Here is an 18916-nt window from a genome sequence, read left to right on the forward strand (position 1 = left end):
GTTTCCAGTCCCGAATCTCAGAGCGGAGCAGACAGCAGGGCATCGGCATGGCCAAAGCCGCGGCGATCGGCATCGACCTGGGCACCACCTACTCCTGTGTGGGGGTGTTCCAGCACGGCAAGGTGGAGATCATCGCCAACGACCAGGGCAACCGCACCACCCCCAGCTACGTGGCTTTCACAGACACCGAGCGGCTCATCGGGGATGCGGCCAAGAACCAGGTGGCGCTGAACCCGCAGAACACCGTGTTTGACGCGAAGCGGCTGATCGGCCGCAAGTTCGGCGACCCGGTGGTGCAGTCGGACATGAAGCACTGGCCTTTCCAGGTGATCAACGACGGAGACAAGCCCAAGGTGCAGGTGAGCTACAAGGGGGAGACCAAGGCATTCTACCCCGAGGAGATCTCGTCCATGGTGCTGACCAAGATGAAGGAGATCGCCGAGGCGTACCTGGGCTACCCGGTGACCAACGCGGTGATCACCGTGCCGGCCTACTTCAACGACTCGCAGCGCCAGGCCACCAAGGATGCGGGGGTGATCGCGGGGCTCAACGTGCTGCGGATCATCAACGAGCCCACGGCGGCGGCCATCGCCTACGGCCTGGACAGAACGGGCAAGGGGGAGCGCAACGTGCTCATCTTTGACCTGGGCGGGGGCACTTTCGACGTGTCCATCCTGACGATCGACGACGGCATCTTCGAGGTGAAAGCCACGGCCGGGGACACCCACCTGGGTGGGGAGGACTTTGACAACAGGCTGGTGAACCACTTCGTGGAGGAGTTCAAGAGAAAACACAAGAAGGACATCAGCCAGAACAAGCGAGCGGTGAGGCGGCTGCGCACTGCCTGCGAGAGGGCCAAGAGGACCCTGTCGTCCAGCACCCAGGCCAGCCTGGAGATCGACTCCCTGTTTGAGGGCATCGACTTCTACACGTCCATCACCAGGGCGAGGTTCGAGGAGCTGTGCTCGGACCTGTTCCGAAGCACCCTGGAGCCCGTGGAGAAGGCTCTGCGCGACGCCAAGCTGGACAAGGCCCAGATCCACGACCTGGTCCTGGTCGGGGGCTCTACCCGCATCCCCAAGGTGCAGAAGCTGCTGCAGGACTTCTTCAACGGGCGCGACCTGAACAAGAGCATCAACCCCGACGAGGCTGTGGCCTACGGGGCGGCGGTGCAGGCGGCCATCCTGATGGGGGACAAGTCCGAGAACGTGCAGGACCTGCTGCTGCTGGACGTGGCTCCGCTGTCGCTGGGGCTGGAGACGGCCGGGGGCGTGATGACTGCCCTGATCAAACGCAACTCCACCATCCCCACCAAGCAGACGCAGATCTTCACCACCTACTCCGACAACCAACCCGGGGTGCTGATCCAGGTGTACGAGGGCGAGAGGGCCATGACGAAGGACAACAATCTGTTGGGGCGCTTCGAGCTGAGCGGCATCCCTCCGGCCCCCAGGGGCGTGCCCCAAATCGAGGTGACCTTCGACATCGATGCCAACGGCATCCTCAACGTCACGGCCACGGACAAGAGCACCGGCAAGGCCAATAAGATCACCATCACCAACGACAAGGGCCGCCTGAGCAAGGAGGAGATCGAGCGCATGGTGCAGGAGGCAGAGAAGTACAAAGCGGAGGACGAGGTGCAGCGCGAGAGGGTGTCAGCCAAGAACGCCCTGGAGTCGTACGCCTTCAACATGAAGAGCGCCGTGGAGGATGAGGGGCTCAAGGGCAAGATCAGCGAGGCGGACAAGAAGAAGGTGCTGGACAAGTGTCAAGAGGTCATCTCGTGGCTGGATGCCAACACCTTGGCCGAGAAGGACGAGTTTGAGCACAAGAGGAAGGAGCTGGAGCAGGTGTGTAACCCCATCATCAGCGGACTGTACCAGGGTGCGGGTGGTCCCGGGCCTGGCGGCTTCGGGGCTCAGGGTCCCAAGGGAGGATCTGGGTCAGGCCCCACCATTGAGGAAGTGGATTAGGGACCTTCGTTCTTTATTATGTTTGTCTTTGAGGTGGACTGTTTGGACTCAAGGACTTTGCTGCTGTTTTCCTATGTCATTTCTGCTTCAGCTCTTTGCTGCTTCACTTCTTTGTAAAGTTGTATCCTGATGGTAATTAGCTGGCTTCATTATTTTTGTAGTACAACCAATATGTTCATTAGAATTCTTTGCATTTAATGTTGATACTGTAAGGGTGTTTCGTTCCCTTTAAATGAATCAACACTGCCACCTTCTGTACGGGATTTCTTCCTTTCTTTCTTTTTTTTTTTTTTTTGCTTTGGGAAAACACTACAAAGGCTGGGAATGTATGTTTTTGTAATTTGTTTACTTAAATATGAAAAATAAAATGTTAAACTTGTTCTTGTCTGTTTATATGTGAAGATAATGGATATTTGGGGAGGGATAGTGTCTGAATTCCATCTATCTTTATAGTCTGAAAAGGACAGTACTTCTGAGGAGTTATACGTGTAGGAGTTAGGGCTACACATATTTTTGTTAGGGCTTAATTGTGGGCCTTAAGAGAAATTGCAGGTGCCCGTCTTGATTAGAGTGGGGCTTGTTTCAGGGAAAAGTAGGGATGGCAGCTTCAAAAGGGTGTTGGAGGGGTGGTTGAGGCGGGTTAACGGGAGCGAGGAGGGAGGGATGGTGCTGAGAGGGGATCATGGTGGTTTTCTCTCCCTCTTGCACTTAGTGAGCGGAGTCCACAAAAAAAAAAAAAAAAGGTCACTTTTATTTTTGGTTTTTTGAGACAGAGTCTCACTCTCATTCTGTCGCCCAGGCTGGAGTGCAGTGGCACGATCTCGGCTCACTGTAACTTCCGCCTCCCAGGTTCAAGCGATTCTTCTGCCTCAGCCTCCTGAGTAACTGGGACTACAGGCGCGTGCCACCACGCCTGGCTAATTTTTAGTACTTTTGGTGGAGACGGGTTTTTACCGTGTTAGCCAGGATGGTTTCAATCTCCTGACCTCGGCTCATATTCATTTATATGTGGAATCTAAACAGTAGAACTCAGAGAAGAAGTGGTGGTTAGCAAGGGCTGTGGGATGGGGGAATGGGGAGATGTGCAAGATCAGACAGGAGGAATGAGTTGTATTTTTTTTTTTTTTTTGAAACGGGATATTGCTCTGTCACCCAGGCTGAAGCACAGTAGAGCTCACTGTAGTCTCAAACTCCTGGGTTCAAGCAATCCTCCCACCTTGACCTCCTGAGTAGCGGGTCTACAGGTATGTGCCACCATGCTTGGCCAATTTTTTGCATTTTGTAGAGACCAAGTCTTGCTGTGTTGCCCAGGTTGGTCTCGAACTCTTCAGCTCAAGCGATCCCCTTGTCTGTTCCTCCCCAAGTGCTGGGATTATAGGCGTGAGCCACTGTGCCCTGCCTGTTTTTGTGTTTTTGTTTTTTTTTGGGGGGGCGGTATATATTGCATGGCATGGTGAAAATAGTTAATAGTGTATATTTCAAAATTTCAAATGTGGCCGGGCACAGTGGCTCATGCCTGTAATCCCAGCACTTTGGGAGGCCGAGGCGGGTGGACCACAAGGTCAGGAGATCAAGACCATCCTGGCCAACATGGTGAAACCCCGTCTCTACTAAAAATACAAAATTCAGCTGGGCATGGCAGCGCACACCTGTAGCCCCAGTTACTCAGGAGGCTGAGACAGGAGAATTGCTTGAACCTGGGAGGCAGAAGCTGCACTGAGATCACGTCACTGCACTCTAGCCTGGACAACAGAGCGAGACTGCATCTCAAAAAAATAAAAATAAAGAAAAAAAAATTTCAAATGTTCTTATCACAAAAGTATTTGCAGTGATACGTTAATTAGCTTGATTTAATTACTCCATATTGTGTTAATAGTTAATGACTACTTTGTACCTAATATATACAACTAAAGTTTGTCAATTTACAAAAAGAATTTAAAAATCAAATGGGCCAGGTGCGATGGCTCATGCCTATAATCCCAGAATTTAGGGAGGCTGAGGCAGGCGGAGCACTTGAGGTCTGGAGTTCAAAACCAGCCTGGCCAACATGGCGAAACCCCATCTCCACAAAAAACAATAGAATTAGCTGGCTGGGCGTCATGGCTCATGCCTGTTAATCCCAGCACTTTGGGAGGCCGAGGCTGGTGGATCACCTGAGGTCAGGAGTTCAAGACCAGCCTGGCCAACATGGCGAAACCCCGTCTCTACTAAAAAAAAAAAAAAAAACAATAGATTAGCTGGGCATGGTGGTGGATACCTATAATCCCAGCCACTGGGGAGGCTGAGGCAGGAAAATTGCTTGAACTCGGGAGGTGGAGGTTGCAGTGAGCCAAGATCATGCCAGCGTACTCCAGCCTGGGCTAGAGACTGCATGTCAAAAAAAAAAAAAAAAGAAATTAGCTGGGCTTGGTGGCAAATCCCTGTAATCCCAGCTACTACGGAGGCTGAGGCAGGAGAATTGCTTGAACCTGGGAAGTGGAGGTTGCCGTGAGCTGAGATCACACCACTGCAGTCCAGCCTGGGCAACAAGAGCAAAACTGCATCTCAAAAAAAAAAAAAGATAAAATAAATAAAAAATAAAACTTGCGGGATGGGCAAAACAGCAACAATGAAGTGGAGGTTCACACTATGGCTCTGCAAATCCCAACTTGGGTGACAAAGTCAAATGATTTAGACTAATTTAGCTTTTGTTGCCTCCTTTTACAATGAAGTATTTTGTCTGAATAGCCTCACTTCAAAAGTTCTAAGATCGTTTTGAGCAGAACTGTGAGGTAGACTAACATTTTCAGCTATGGTCACCCTAGCTGCAATTATCCAAGTGAGGGTCCAGAGGAAGGAGAGTTTGGGGCTATGGCGGTAAAGGAAAGATGAGTCAGGTTCTTTGTATCACCTCCGTAATCCTCATCCCATTCTCCTCTATATTAGGTATTCTAGAACCTTTTTGACAATTTAGCATATGGAAGTGGTCACTTGAGCTGCATCCAAGGTCAAATTAGAGAGCAACAAGTGATGGTTTAGGAGCCAAAGATTTTTTTCCCCACTGCCTGCCTGAATATTGTTGGCATTTAGTAGTTCGTGTCCGGTTCTAAATGATGGTTTTACCCTAGATTTTATGAACAGTAGCCTCTTTGTCCTTTTTCATGAATACTCTAAAAAATAGCAAATTTATGAGGAAAGGAGAGAAAGGCTGCACAGCATAAAGCTGAGATTACAGTAATGGGTTGTCCTCTCACACAAGCCTTTCCTGAAGGTGTTCTTCCTGACATATCAGCTAGGTGTCCCTAACACTTCCTCCCCAAAACTGAGCCTAGAGATACCTGCTCCAAATCAGGATGGGCTTGGTGGCTCACGCCTATAATCCCAGCATTTTGTGGAGGCCTAGGCAGGCAGATAACCTGAGGTCAGGAGTTCGAGACCAGCCTGGCTTACATGGTGAAATCCTGACTCTACTAAAAATATAAAAATTAGCCAGGCACGGTGGTGTGCACCTGTAATCCCCGCTACTTGGGAGACCGAGGCAGGAAAATCGCTTGAACCGAGGAAGCGGAGATTGCAGTGAGTCGAGATCGCCCCACTGCACTCCAGGCTGGGCGACACTCCGTCTCAAAAAAAAAAAGATGAAGAAAAAGATACCAACACACACAACACGCATCACCAAACATCATACACGTTTATAAATGAGGGCGATAGGAAAGGGTCCAGAAAGGTGGGATTTGAAATGATTTATGAGTTTCAAAAATACTGTTATTTATTTTTTTAAAAAAGAGAGACGGGGGTTGGGTGTCACTATTTGCCCAGGCTGGTCTCGAACTCCGGGCCTCAAGTGATCCTCTGCCTAGGCCTGTCCGAAGTGTTGAGATCACAGGAGTGACCTATTACGCCCGACCCGGCTTTTGTGTTTTTGGTTTTTGTTTTGTTTTGTTTAATTGAAGCTTAAGGGGCCTGACAGTTTGCGGGATCCAGCTGGGAGACGAATTCAGATTTCGCTGGGTGAACGGAGTGCGGAGTGTCAGGGTAGCTGGACCCTAAACTGGGGCATGTGGACCCTAAGCTGGGGCAGCTGGACCCTAAACTGGCGCAGCTGCGCGCGCGCTCGGGCGGAGTCCCAAAGTCATTAACCGACCATGGGCTCCTGGGAAGCAGCTTATGAACAGCATCCGGCTGGCGCTGGCCTGCTGGCGCCAGGGACTTTCTTCTGCCTGGCCAGACAGGTCCCTGTTTTTTGTTTTTCAAAATTCAGAAAGCATCTCAGAATATTTGCCCAGAAGGGGGTGAAACATACTTTCCTGGCCTTTCTTTCACTTTGTTGTAGTTCTATGTGGATGAACAATGGGGAAAATGCCGCTCGTTTAGCCAGGCAGATAAGAAAACAGCCATATCCGTCAGGCCCCCGACCCGGCGCCGCTATAAATAGCCCCGGCCTCACCGTTTTAGTCCTTTCTGCGGAGTGGGCGTGTGGGTTGCTGGAAGAGGAGCTGTAATGTTTTTCTACCGCCTGCTGCAGGCCCGGTTGTTTAGTGAGGGGGAGCAGGGAATCCCAATGGCCTGCCCTGCCTTTGCGCAGCAGCCAGCGGGCGGGTACGTCGCGGCCTGGCCGAGGGAGGAGAGCGCGGTCCCCAGTCGAGCTGGGTGAACTACCGTTGCACACTATAGAGTTCCTGGTGCCTCTCCTTGGAATTCGGCTAGCGGCGCCACAGCCTCTGCTGACTAATCGCGACATCACACCTGTGAGTGGGGTTGTGCGAGTGATTGTAAAATGGGGGTGGCGGTCAGCCGGGGAGAGGAGGGGAGTGATGATGACCCCAGGTGACTCTGAGCGTGTCGCTGACGCCATCACCGCAGCGCTCTGACCGCCCCTCGGTCCAACATTCCTAGACCGGGCTCAACGAGGAGTTCATGGCCAAGATCTCTAATCTTTTGTTCCTGTGTTTCATTTCCCCGTTAGGAATTGTAAGACGTTCATCGCTGTGTTATCCTTGAGTAAAGGTGAGTATTAGGTGCGAGAGCCTTCTGAGTGTCTCTTGGGAAAGCTTTGTTCCCAAGCAGGCTTTCCTTCCTGGGGCATTATGCTCCTTCCTGCCCCCCCCCCCGTTTTTTTTTTGAGACAGCCTCCCAGTCCCCCTGGCTGGAGTGCAGTAGTGGCAAGAACACAGTACTGCAGCCTCTGCCTCCCGGGTTCAGTCGATTTTCTTGCCTCAGCTTCCCGACTAGCTGGGGCTACAGGCCTGCCCTACCACACTCGGCTAATTTTTGTATTTTTAGTAGAAGGGGTTTCACCGTGTTGGTCAGGATGGTCTCCATCTCCTGACCTCGTGAGCCATTGCGCCCTGCCACTTTTTTCTTTTTTGAGCTATCCGCGTACCACAGCTGGTGACTTCCTTTAATTTGTTTTTGCTATTTTGTTTTTGAGACTGTTTGCTCCGTCGCCCAGGCTGGAGCGCAATACCAGGATCTCCCTGCAGCATCCGCCGTCAGGGCTCGAGTGGTCTTTCCACCTCAGCCTCCTGGGACTGCAGGCACGTGCTACCACCACGCCTGGCTAATGTTTAGTTTTTTTTTTTTTAACAGAAACGGGCTTTTACCATGTTGTCCAGGTCTCAACTCCTGGGCTCAAACAGTCGTCCTGCCTCTGTCACCCTAAGTGCTGGAATTACAGGGGTGAGTCGCTGCGCCTGGTGTTGGTGACTTTCTAGAGACTACTTTTTGGTTTACATCATTTTCCTTTTGACAACAACGTTGTGTTTTTACTGTTTTGGGGGACCGGGGGGGAGAGTCTCACTCTGTTGCCTAGGCTGGAGTACAGTGGCATGATCTACACTTACTGCAGCCTCTGCCTCCTGGGTTCAGGCGATTCTCCTGCCTCAGCCTCTCGAGTAGCTGGGATGACAAGCATGTGCCACGGCTCCCTGCTAATTTTGTATTTAGTAGAGACGGGGTTTCTCCATGTTGGTCAGACTGGTCTCAAACTCAGGTGATCCACCTGCTTCGGCCTCCCAAAGTGCTGGGATTACAGGCGTGAGCCACCTTGCCTGGTCTGTATTTTTACGTTTTAATAAATCCCCGTGTTTTTGTTGAAGGCTGACCTGACTTCTCCACTCATTTCTACTGTAAACTAGGAGTACACTGAGACTTCCCAAAGGAGCTGTTCTCTGCAGTTTTAAATTACTTTCTACTACTCCCTTTCTAACGTCCATTCTTGGACTCATTTGTTAGACCAATATATATTGGGACTGTTGTGTTTTCTTTGAATGTACTAGATAGATCTCTTTCCAGAAGGGCTTCCCTTGATCCAGATCTCCCTAATTGGGAATGATGATTTCACAGACTAGAGTCTCTGATGCTGGTCATGATGTCAAAACTAAGTTCTGACTCATTTAGGGAACTGGATACTTGGGTTTCTAAGAGGGACCAATGGAAGAGCCATAATTCTGCTTATTCTCAAATTGTCTTGTTTTCACCTTGTTAGAATGTGAGCTCTGGAAGCCCAGCCAGGGACAATGCTCCTTCACAGATTCTGCACTAACCTGAGTGAAGGCCTAAGGTTTGGAACCTCCCCCTCGTGGAAAGAAGCTTTGTATGGCTGTCATGCTTAGACAGTGATTCCTACGACTTGACCTTCAGGCTGGGAGAGGTGGAGAGCCATGCCTGTTCTCCTTCGTTGCTATGGTGAGTATCCTTTGTTTTGGCTCAGTCGGAGTGGTAATGATGATCTGGTTGGACTAGAGTCTCTGAGCTTTTCTCTGAGGATCTTTGAACCCACCTGATCCACCCTCATCCTGCCTAGAATCTCCTGTAATTCATGTTTTTATGGCCAGTTACTTACACGATGAGGTTTGATTGGCTATGGTTCTGCAGGATGTACGTAAAGCATGGTGCTGGCATCTGCTCAGCCTCTGGGGAGGCCTCATCATACTTTATATTGCATAAGGTAGAGAGGAAAGTAGGGATGTAGCAGGCCAGAGCAGCAGCAATGGCGGGGAGTTTCCTCACCTTTTTAATAAACTGATCTCTCGAGAACTGACTGTCACGAGCACAGCATCAACAGGATGGTACTTAAGCCATTCATGAAGAATCCATCCCAGTGATCCATTACAATTCAATATGAGATTTGGTGGGGAGACAGATCTAAACTGTATTACAGGGTCTCACTTTGTGCACAGGCTGGTCTTCAACTCCTGCCTCAGTGAGCCACTGTGCCCCACCCCAACATGTTTTGTGTGTTTTTTGGGACTCGCTCTGTCATCCAGGCTGGAATGCAGTGGTACACTCTTGTCATGATATGGTATGCCATATCAGCTTGCTTACAGCCTCTGCCTCCTAGGTTCAAGCAATTCTCCTGCCTCAGCTTCCCAAGTAGCTGGGATTACAGGCATGCACCACCAGGCCCGGCTAATATTTGAATTTTTTGTTTTTTTTTGAGATGGAGTCTCGCTCTGCCGCCCGGGCTGGAGTGCAGTGGCCGCATCTCAGCTCACTGCAAGCTCCGCCTCCCGGGTTTACGCCATTCTCCTGCCTCAGCCTCCCGAGTAGCTGGGACTGCAGGCGACTGCTACCTCGCCCGGCTAGTTTTTTTTTTGTATTTTTTTAGTAGAGACGGAGTTTCACTGGGTTAGCCAGGATGGTCTCGATCTCCTGACCTCGTGATCCACCCGTCTCGGCCTTCCAAAGTGGTGGGATTACAGGCTTGAGCCGCTACAATTACAGCTCACGGCAGCCTCAACCTCCTGGGTGGAAGCTCGCCTCTCACCTCACCCTTGGAGTAGCTAATGACTATAGGCATGCACCACTATCTCTGACTAATTTTTTTTTTTTTTTTGAGACAAGTCTCTGTCGCCCAGGCTGGAATGCACTGGGGCGATCTCGGCTCACTGCAAGCCTCGCCCAGCCTATCCCTGGCTAATTTTTTTAAAAAAATTTTGAGGATGGGTGCGGTGCCTCATGCCTGTAATCGCTGCCTCTTTGGGAGGCTGAGGTGGGTGGATCACCTGAAGTCAGGAGTTGAAGACCAGCCTGGCCGATATGGTGAAAACCTGTCTCTACTAAAAATACAAAAATTAGCTGGGCGTGGTGGCAGGTGCCTGTCTGTAATCTACTTAGGAGGCTGAGGCAGGAGAGTAGCTTGAACCTGGGAGGTGGAGGTTGCAGTGAGCTGATATGGCACCGTTGCGCTTCACCCTGGGTGACAGAGCAAGACTCCATCTCAAAAAACAAAATCTGGCCGGGTGTGGTGGCTCACACCTGTAATCCCAGCACTTTGGGAGGCTGAGGTGGGTGGATCATCTGAGGTCGGGAGATCGAGACCAGCCTGACCAACATGGAGAAATCCCATCTCTACTAAAAATACAAAATTAGCCGGGAGTGGTGGCACATGCCTATAATCCCAGCTACTACGGAGGGTGAGGCAGGAGAATTGCTTGAACCTGGGAGGCAGAGGTTGTGGTGAGCTGAGATCGTGTCATTGCACTCCAGCCTGGGCAACAAGAGTGAAACTCTGTCTCGAAAAAAAAAAAAAAACTGTAGATATGGGGTCCTACTATGGTGCTCAAGCTGGGTCTCAAACTTCTGGGCTCGAGTGATTCTCCTGCCTTGGCCTCCCAAAGTGTTGGAATTGACAGGCGTGAGCTACCATGCCCAACCTCAGCTTTTGTAGATTTAGGGGGTATTATGTGCAGTTTCGTTACTTGGGTTCAATGTATACTCAACGTTTAGCTCCCACTTGCAAGTAAGAACATACGGTATCTGGTTTTCTGTTCTGTATTGATTCACCTGAGGATCACGGCCTTTGGTTGCATCCATGTTTCTGCAAAGGACATGAAATCGTTCATTTTTATTGGTACATCCTATATGGTTCTAATGTTCTTTTTATGAATTTTCAGGAATTTGCTGACACAATATCTTCTACATGGTGCTGGGCAGATCCTAAGAACTGACAACTTTCCTGTATTACCCTGTGTGAGCAGCTGTCACCTTATTGGGGGAAGAATGCCTGAAAATTAGGGGGCACTTCAAGTAGAGAGCTTCTATTTCCTATATTTGTCTTATATACAAGTATTTGCTTTTATCAAAATAATTATAATAAAACATTTTAAAGTAAACAAGACATGGTTTGGTCTCAGTGAAAAGGTACAAAAAGATTAAGGGGGCTGGGCACGGTGGCTCATACCTGTAACCCCAGCAGTTTGGGAGGCCGAGGTGGGTGGGTCACAAGGTCAGGAGATGGAGATTATCCTGGCCAACATGGTGAAACCCCATCTCTACTAAAAAAAAATACAAAAATTACCTGGGCGTGGTGATGCATGCCTTGTAATCCCAAGCTACTCGGGAGGCTGAGGCGGCAGAATGGCTTTGAACCAGGGAGTTGGAGATCATGCCACTACTCCAGTCAGCCGTCTCAAAAAAAAAAAAAAAATTAAGTGAAAGGTGAAGCCCTGTAAGTTAATGCTAAGAGTTAGGCTGTACCCGACCTTAACCCTAATATTAGAGATTCCTGGTTGGGTGACACAGTATTATGTATAATACACTAGACTTTTGACAGTCATTTGAGGGTTTTTTTTTTTTTTTTTTTTTGGTGGAGGGGAGGTGGAGTTTCGCTTGTCGCCCAGGCTAGAGGGCAATGGTAAAATCTCACCTCACTGTAACCTCTGCGTCTTGAGTTCAAGTGATTCTCCTGCCTCACAGCCTCCTGAGTAGCTGGAATTACAGGCACCTGCCACCTCCCTCAACTAGTTTTTGTATTTTTAGTAGAGGTAAGGTTTCACCATGTTGGCCAGGTTGGTCTTAAACTCCTGATCTCAGGTGGTTCACCCACCTTAAACCATCCGCCTGCCTCAGCCTCCCAAAGTGTTGGGATTATAGGCATGAGCCACTGAGCCTGGCCGAATTTTAGCTTTTTTGATGATTGTGAAGTATCTGCACGGCTAGATAATTAGCCACCCTTTTTTTTTTTTGGAGACAGACCCTGTTACCTGGGCTGGAATATTATAGTGGTGCAATTTCGGCTCACTGCAGCCTGTCCCTCCTGGGTTCAAGTGGTTTTCGTGCCTCAGCGTTCCCAGTAGCTGGGGCTACAGCTACACACCTTATTTTAAAGAGATGGGGGTTTCACCATATTGACCAGGGTGGTTTTGAACTCCTGACCTCAAGTAATGTGCCCAGTTGGAACATTACCAATAACTTTGAAGCAAACCTGTGTGATTCAATTTCACTTTTTCTTCTTCCTACTTGGAAAATTAACTGGGCATATCCTCTGGCTTTTCTTAGTAGTTTTACTGAGTGCATTCCTAAACAATATATCATTTTAATTTTGTATATCTTTTGAACTTTATAAACATGGAATGATCCACCAGACACAGGAGACAACATTTTTCTTTTTTTTTTTTTTTGGGATGGTGTCTCGCTCTGTTGCCCAGGCTGGAGTGCAGTGGCGCGATCTCGACTCACTGCAACCTCTGCCTCCCAGGTTCACGCCATTTTTCTGCCTCAGCCTCCTGAGTAGCTGGGACTACAGGCACCCGCCACCGTGCCCAGCTAGTTTTTTGTATTTTTAGTAGGGACGGGTTTCTCCATGTTGGTCAGGCTGGTCTGCCGAACTCAGGTGATTGCCAGCCTCGGTGTCTGAAAGTGAGTGCTAGGATTCTAGGCCAGAGCCACCATGTCTGGCATGCAACTTTTTTTGTTGTTCATGTATTTTCCTGTAGTTCATTTGAAGTCCACCCTTCCAGACATATCTGTGGACATAAAAAACTTCAGGATCTGGCATGGTGGCTCATGCCTGTAATTGCAGCTGAGGCAGACTGCACCTGAGGTCAGGGGTTTGGGACCAACCTGGCCAACGTGGTGAAACCCCATCTCTATTAAAAAAAAAAAAAAAAAAAAAGGGCCGGGCTCCCGCCTGTAATCCCAGCACTTTGGGAGGCCAAGGTGGGTGGATCACGAGGTCAGGAGTTGGAGACCAGCCAGGCCAATGTGGTAAAACCCCGTATCTAATAAAAATGTGAAAATTAGCGGTGGTGGCGTGTGCCTGTAGTCCCAGGTACTGGGGAGGCTGAGGCGGGAGAATTGTTGAACCTGGGGGGTGGAGGTAGCAGTGAGCCGATATCGTGCCACTGCACTCCAGCCTGGGCAACAAGAGGGGGAGACTTCATCTCAAAAAAAAAAAATGACTTCCGGCCAGGTGAGATGGCTCATGCCTGTAATTCCAGCACTTTGGGAAGCTGAGGCGAGCAAATCACATGAGGTCAGGAGTTCAAGACCAGCCTGGCCAACATGGTGAAACTTCGTCTCCCCTAAAAATACAAAAATCTAGCGAAGCATCGTAGCATGTGTCTAATCTCAGCTGCTGAACTATAGAGGCTGGGTCAGGAGAATTGCTTGAACACAGGAGGCAGAGGTTGCAGTGAGCCATGGTTGTGTCACTGCACTCCAGCAGGGGTGACAAAGCGAGACTCCATCTCAAAAAGAAAAAAAAACCTTCAGAATGTATCTTTATAAGCTGTGTATGTCTGGGTAGTATATATCAGGAGTTCTATTTGTATGACATTTGACTATTTAAAATGACAGTATCACAGAGGAAGTATAAGGGACTGGTCAAGATTCAGGAGCCCAGCCTGGCGTGGTGCCTCACACCTATATCCCAGCACTTTGGGAGGCTGAGGCAAGTGGATGACTTGAGGCCAGGAGTTTGAGACCAGCCTGGCCAACATGACGAAACCCTGCCTGTACAGAAAATATAACTAGGGACGGGTGTGGTGGCTCACGCCTGTAATCTTAGCACTTTGGGAGGCCAAGGCGGGTGGATCACCTAAGGTCAGGAGTTCAAGACCAGCCTGGCCAACATGACGAAACCCTGTCCCTACTAAAAATACAAAAAAAAAAAAAAAAAAAAAAAATTAGCCAGGTGTGGTGGCATGCACCTGTAATCCCAACTACTCAGGAGGCTGATGGCAGGAGAATCACTTGAACCTGGCAGGCAGAGGTTGCAGTGAGCTGAGATTGTGCCATTAACACTCCAGCCTGGGCAACAAGAATAAAACTACGTCTCAAAATATATACATACATACATACATACATACATACATACAGTTAACCAGGCATGGTGGCATGCACCTGTAATCCCAGCTACTCAGGAGGCTGAGGCATGAGAATCGCTTGAACCTGAGAGGTGGAGGCTGCAGTGAACCAAGATGGTACCACTGCACTCTAGCCTGGGTGACAGAATGACACTGTTTCAAAAAGATTTAGGAGCCAGACTGAACACTTACTGCTAGGTTAACTTTGGCTAAGTTCCTCAGTCATTCCCATAACAATTTCCTCATTTGTAAATAGATAACCTCTTTTTTATTTTTATTTATTTTTTGAGTAGTAGAGATAGGGTTTCACCATGTTGGCCAGGCTGGTTTCAAACTCCTGACTCCAAGTGATCCACCCACCTCCCAAAGTGTTGGGATTATAGATGTGAGCCACTGCACCCGGCATACCCTCTCTTCTTTTTGAGACAGCGTGTCACTCTGTTGCTCAGGCTTGAGTACACTGGCAAGATTGCAGCTCACTGCAGCCTTGACCTCCTGGGCTCAAGTGATCTTCCCACCTCAGCCTCCCCAAGTAGCTGGAACTACAGGTGCTCCATCACGCCCAGCTAATTTTTTTTTTTTTTTTTTTTTTTTTGAGACGGAGTCTTGCTCTGTCACCCAGGCTAGAGTGCAGTGGCACGATCTCAGCTCGCTGCAAGCTCCACCTTTCGGGTTCACACCATTCTCCTGCCTCAGCCTCCTGAGTAACTGGGACTATAGGCGCCAGCCACCATGCCTGGCTAATTTTTTTGTATTTTACATAGAGACGGGGTTTCACCATGTTAGCCAGGATGGTCTCGATCTCCTGACCTTGTGATCTGCCTGCCTCAGTCTCCCAAAGTGCTGGGATTACAGGTGAGTCACTGTGCCTGGCCATGCCCAGCTAATTTTTAAATTTTTTATACAGTGAAGATTTCACTATATTGCCTGACTGGTGTCTAACTCCTGAACTCAAACGATCTACCTGCTTTGGCCTCCCCAAATGCTGAGATTACAGGCTTGAGCCACGAAGCCCGGCCTATCCCGTCTCTAACAAAAAAGATGCCTAGTGCGGTGGCTCATGCCTGCAATCCCAGCACTTTGGGAGGCAGTGGTGGGCAGATCTCTTGAACCCAGGAGTTTTTGAGACCAGTCTGCCTGGGCAACACGGTGAAATCTAGTTCCTACAAAAAAATTTAAAAATTAGCCAGGTGTGCTGGCATGCCTGTGGTTCCACTACTTGGGAGACTGAGGTGGGAGAATTGCTTGAGCCCTGGAAGTTGAGGCTGCAGTGAGCCATGATTGTGCCACTGCACTCCAGTCTGGGCAACAGAGTGAGACTTGTCTCTAAATAAATAAATGAAGAGATAGAGTCATGCTCTGTTGCCCAGGTCTGACTTGAATTCCTGGGCTCAAGTGATCCTCCTACCTCAGCTTCCTCAGTAGCTGGGGCAACAGGCATATGCCACCACACTCAGCTTTGTTGGTGTCATTTCTTGTCCCCAAGGGTCTCTTCTGCATTCCCCCGCCCTTTGTATGGTCCAAATCCTCCCGTGTGGTGGGTGCCATTCCAGGTTTAGAGTGTAAGACTGAGCTACAGCCATGGTGAAGATGGTCATGTGAACTTCTTTTCCCTCGCAGTGGTGATGCTGAAAGACCTCAACCCCAAAATGCTATTTTCCTCATTTCTTTAGGCCCCATTTCCATACCAGGAGTGGAGCAACTTCAGTAATAAACAGTCCTCCTTCCCAGCCCCCTAGGCTGAACTCCCCAGCTTGCAGTTACTCTAATAGAGACTGGCCTGCTACTTCAGCTACTGTAGGCAGTGAGCCTCCTAAGGCTTGGCCTCAGTCTGTCTCCCCACAGAAATGGGAGACAGGAATCCTTGGAATCCTTACCCACTGGCCAGTGTGCTGGCCCTCGAGGTGACACCTCTACCTGCCAGTTGCTTAGGCCAGACCCTTGGAATCTGCCTGACTCCTGTTCTCACATGCTACGTCTAATTTGTCAGCAAATCATACTGTCTCTACCTTAGAAATGATACCAGGATCTGTGTCTCACACCTTTACTGGTACTCCATCCTGGTGGGAGCCACCATTGGCTTTTACCTAGACAACCGCAACTGTCTCCTACCTGGTCTCCTGGCTTCCACTTTTGCCCTGTTACAGGCTCTCTCCACACAGCAGCCAGAAGGTTCCTTCCAAATCAGGAGTCATGTCATGTCTCCCCTCTTCTGAAGATCCTGTAATAGCTGCCATTTCACTCAGAGTAAAAGACTCCATCTTACAAGGGCCACCCAACAAGGTCCTCCCAGTCTAGCTCCATCAACTTTCTGACCTCATCTTCTACACCTGAGGTTGGGTTCGGGACCAGCCTGGCCAACATGGTGAAACCCCATCTCTACTCTGCTTCAGCCACACTACAGAAACCCAGGAGCTGCTTAGAGCTCTTTTGTCAGTGTTCAAGGAGTAAAATTTCTATCCATTGACCAGAGTCAGAGCTGCAGGCTTTGTGGGATACACCCAAACCTGCACCAACAACTTATGGATGGAATTTGCATCATTTGGGCTGTGAGGAAATTCTAGAGCCCAGAAAAAACCTTAAAATCTTTTGGGGCCGGGTGCGCTGTCTCACGCCTGTAATTCCAACACTTTGGGAGGCCGAAGCAGGTGGATCACTTGAGGCCAGGAGTTTGACACCAACCTGGCCAATATGGCAAAACCCCGTCTCTACTAAAAATACAAAAATTAGCCAAGTGTGGTGGTGCACGCCTGTAATCTCAGCTACTCTGATGGCTGAGGCATGAAAATTGCTTGAACCCAGGAGGTGGAGGTTGCAGGGAGCCGAGATTGCACCCCTGCACTCCAGCCTGGGCAACAGCGTGAGACTGTCTCAAAAAAACAAACCAACAACTAGTAGTATGTAATGTTTACATATTAGTAGTATGTAAAATTAACGTATGTTTACATACTGGTAGTATGTAAACATTACATACTAGTATGTATACATATGTAATGTGCCTGGTCTCTCATTTCTTATTTCTGCACATCTGAAATATTTCTTAGTATCTTAAGAACATAGCTTGGGGGCTGGGTGTGGTGACTCATGCCTGTAATCCCAGCACTTTGGGAGGCCAAGGTGGGAGGATCACCTGAGCCCAGGAGTTCCAGACTCCATCTCTAAAAAAACATATTGCAAGACCCCATCTCTTAGAAAAAAAAAAAAAGATATACAATAAACAAGATAAACAGCAGACCAACTACAGAATTAGTGAGTTGGAGGGAGAAATAATCCATAATGTGGAGCAGAGAAATCAGAGGTGACATGAAAAGGAAGTTTTGAAACATGAAGGATGGAATGAGATGCTCCAACTCCAGAGTTGTTTTTTTTGTTTGTTTGTTTTGTTTTTGAGATGGAGTCTTGCTCTGTTGCCCAGGCTGGAGTGCGGTAGCATGATATCAGCTCACTGCAACCTATGCCTCCCAGGTTCAAGCGATGCTCCTGACTCAGCCTCCTGAGTAGCTGGGATTACAGGTGCACGTCACCACGTCTGGCTAATTTTTATATTTTTACTAGAGACGAGGTTTCACCCTGTTGGTCAGGTTGGTGTTGACCTTGTGATTCGCCTGCCTCAGCCTCCCAAAGTGCTGGGGTTACAGGCGTGAGCCACTGTGCCCGGCCTACTTTGTTACGTGGATGTGTTACCTGCAGTCAGAACAGCCACAGACCCATCATGAACTCTGCTGCCCAATGGCATACAGGGGTACATGGTTTTTGGCATCTCAGGTCCATCTGTTAGTTTGTTTATTGTAGTACTTTCTTTTCATTAGCCTTCTACTTTCCCATTATTTTTTTTTTGTGGGGGACAGGGTCTCGCTGTGTTGCCCAGGCTGGAGTGCACTGGCGTCATCTTGGCTCACTGCAGCCTTTGCCTCCTGAGCCACCATGCCTGGCGTTTTTGTTTTTTTTTTTTTTGTTTTTTTTTTTGTAATTGTTGTGTCATTTTCCAAAGACTATATAAAGAAACAAATTATCCTAAGGGTTAAAGTACCTGCTGACTCTTGAAATGTTAAACTTTATTGCCCCCAGTCGGGTGAACCTCAGGTGGAAGTGGGTCACATTCTAGGCTGGCTGTTGCCTGTCTTAAACTCTAAAGAATGTAGTGAAGATAAAGATGTCAGCTGATAATCCCCAGTTATTTACTGATGGCAGATAATAAACTGGAAGGGGCAGCCTTCTTCAAAGGGCCTTGCAGCATTAGCTGGTACCACCTTGAAACAGGGAGCAAGTCCTGTCTCCTAGTGCCACACAGGGAATACCTGTGCTCCACACTGGGTTGATTTCCTCTAAAAGAGGCAGAGGAACTGTCATAAAACAAAAAAAAACTTTTAAAAGTTTTGGTCAGGCGTGGTGGCTAATGTCTGTAATCCCAGCACTTTGGGAGGTCAAGGCAGAAGGAGTGCTTGAGTGCAGGAGTTTGAGGCCAGCCTGGGTGGAGACTGCTTCTCTACCAAATTAAAAAATTAGCTGTAGTCCCAAGCACCTGTAGTCCCAGCTACTTGGGAGGCTGAGATGGAAGGATCGCTTGAGCCCAGAAGGTCGAGGCTACAGAGAGCCATGATTGTGCCACTCATTGCTCTCCAGCCTGTGTGACAGACCAAGACCCTGTCTCTAAAAGGAAGAAAAAAGAAAATTGGCAAACAATGATGTTAGCATGTGTATGTACTTATATTTGGTAGGATCATTTAAAAGTATATTAAAGAGATTATGACATTTTATCCCTTTGTATGTGAGCATGCATCTCCAAAAAATAAGGATGTTTATCTGCATATTCACAATACTATTATACCTGAAAAAAGTAAATTTAATTCCCTAATATCCCTTAATATTCAGACC

The 18916-nt window shown here is 48.7% G+C and overlaps 1 protein-coding gene, 2 non-coding genes and 1 pseudogene across 5 annotated transcripts in view; all 4 read left to right on the plus strand.

The window, feature by feature from the left end:
* Positions 1-2354, plus strand: part of LOC111523908 (heat shock 70 kDa protein 1) — a 2564-nt gene extending 210 nt beyond the window's left edge. The window contains exon 2 of one of the 2 annotated variants that reach the window (XM_026448115.1): positions 39-2354. In XM_026448115.1, the coding sequence (XP_026303900.1) occupies positions 48-1973 (1926 nt within the window). In that variant the 5' untranslated portion in view covers positions 39-47 and the 3' untranslated portion in view covers positions 1974-2354. The other variant, XM_026448116.1, reaches the window with a different exon arrangement.
* A 4045-nt stretch (positions 2355-6399) lies between these two features.
* On the plus strand, positions 6400-11068 carry LOC111523931 (annotated as a pseudogene). The gene is made up of 3 exons (XR_002725641.3): positions 6400-6700; positions 8440-8639; positions 10850-11068. The product of XR_002725641.3 is annotated as an uncharacterized LOC111523931 (transcript).
* Positions 6763-6825, plus strand: LOC111523959. The gene has a single exon (XR_002725650.1). It is a non-coding gene; the product is annotated as a small nucleolar RNA SNORD48 (small nucleolar RNA).
* Positions 8279-8345, plus strand: LOC111523958. Its single transcript, XR_002725649.1, has one exon. It is a non-coding gene; the product is annotated as a small nucleolar RNA SNORD52 (small nucleolar RNA).
* Positions 11069-18916: the final 7848 nt, after the last annotated feature.

The sequence above is a fragment of the Piliocolobus tephrosceles genome, chromosome 5, assembly GCF_002776525.5.
Source record: "Piliocolobus tephrosceles isolate RC106 chromosome 5, ASM277652v3, whole genome shotgun sequence".
Taxonomy (NCBI): domain Eukaryota; kingdom Metazoa; phylum Chordata; class Mammalia; order Primates; family Cercopithecidae; genus Piliocolobus; species Piliocolobus tephrosceles.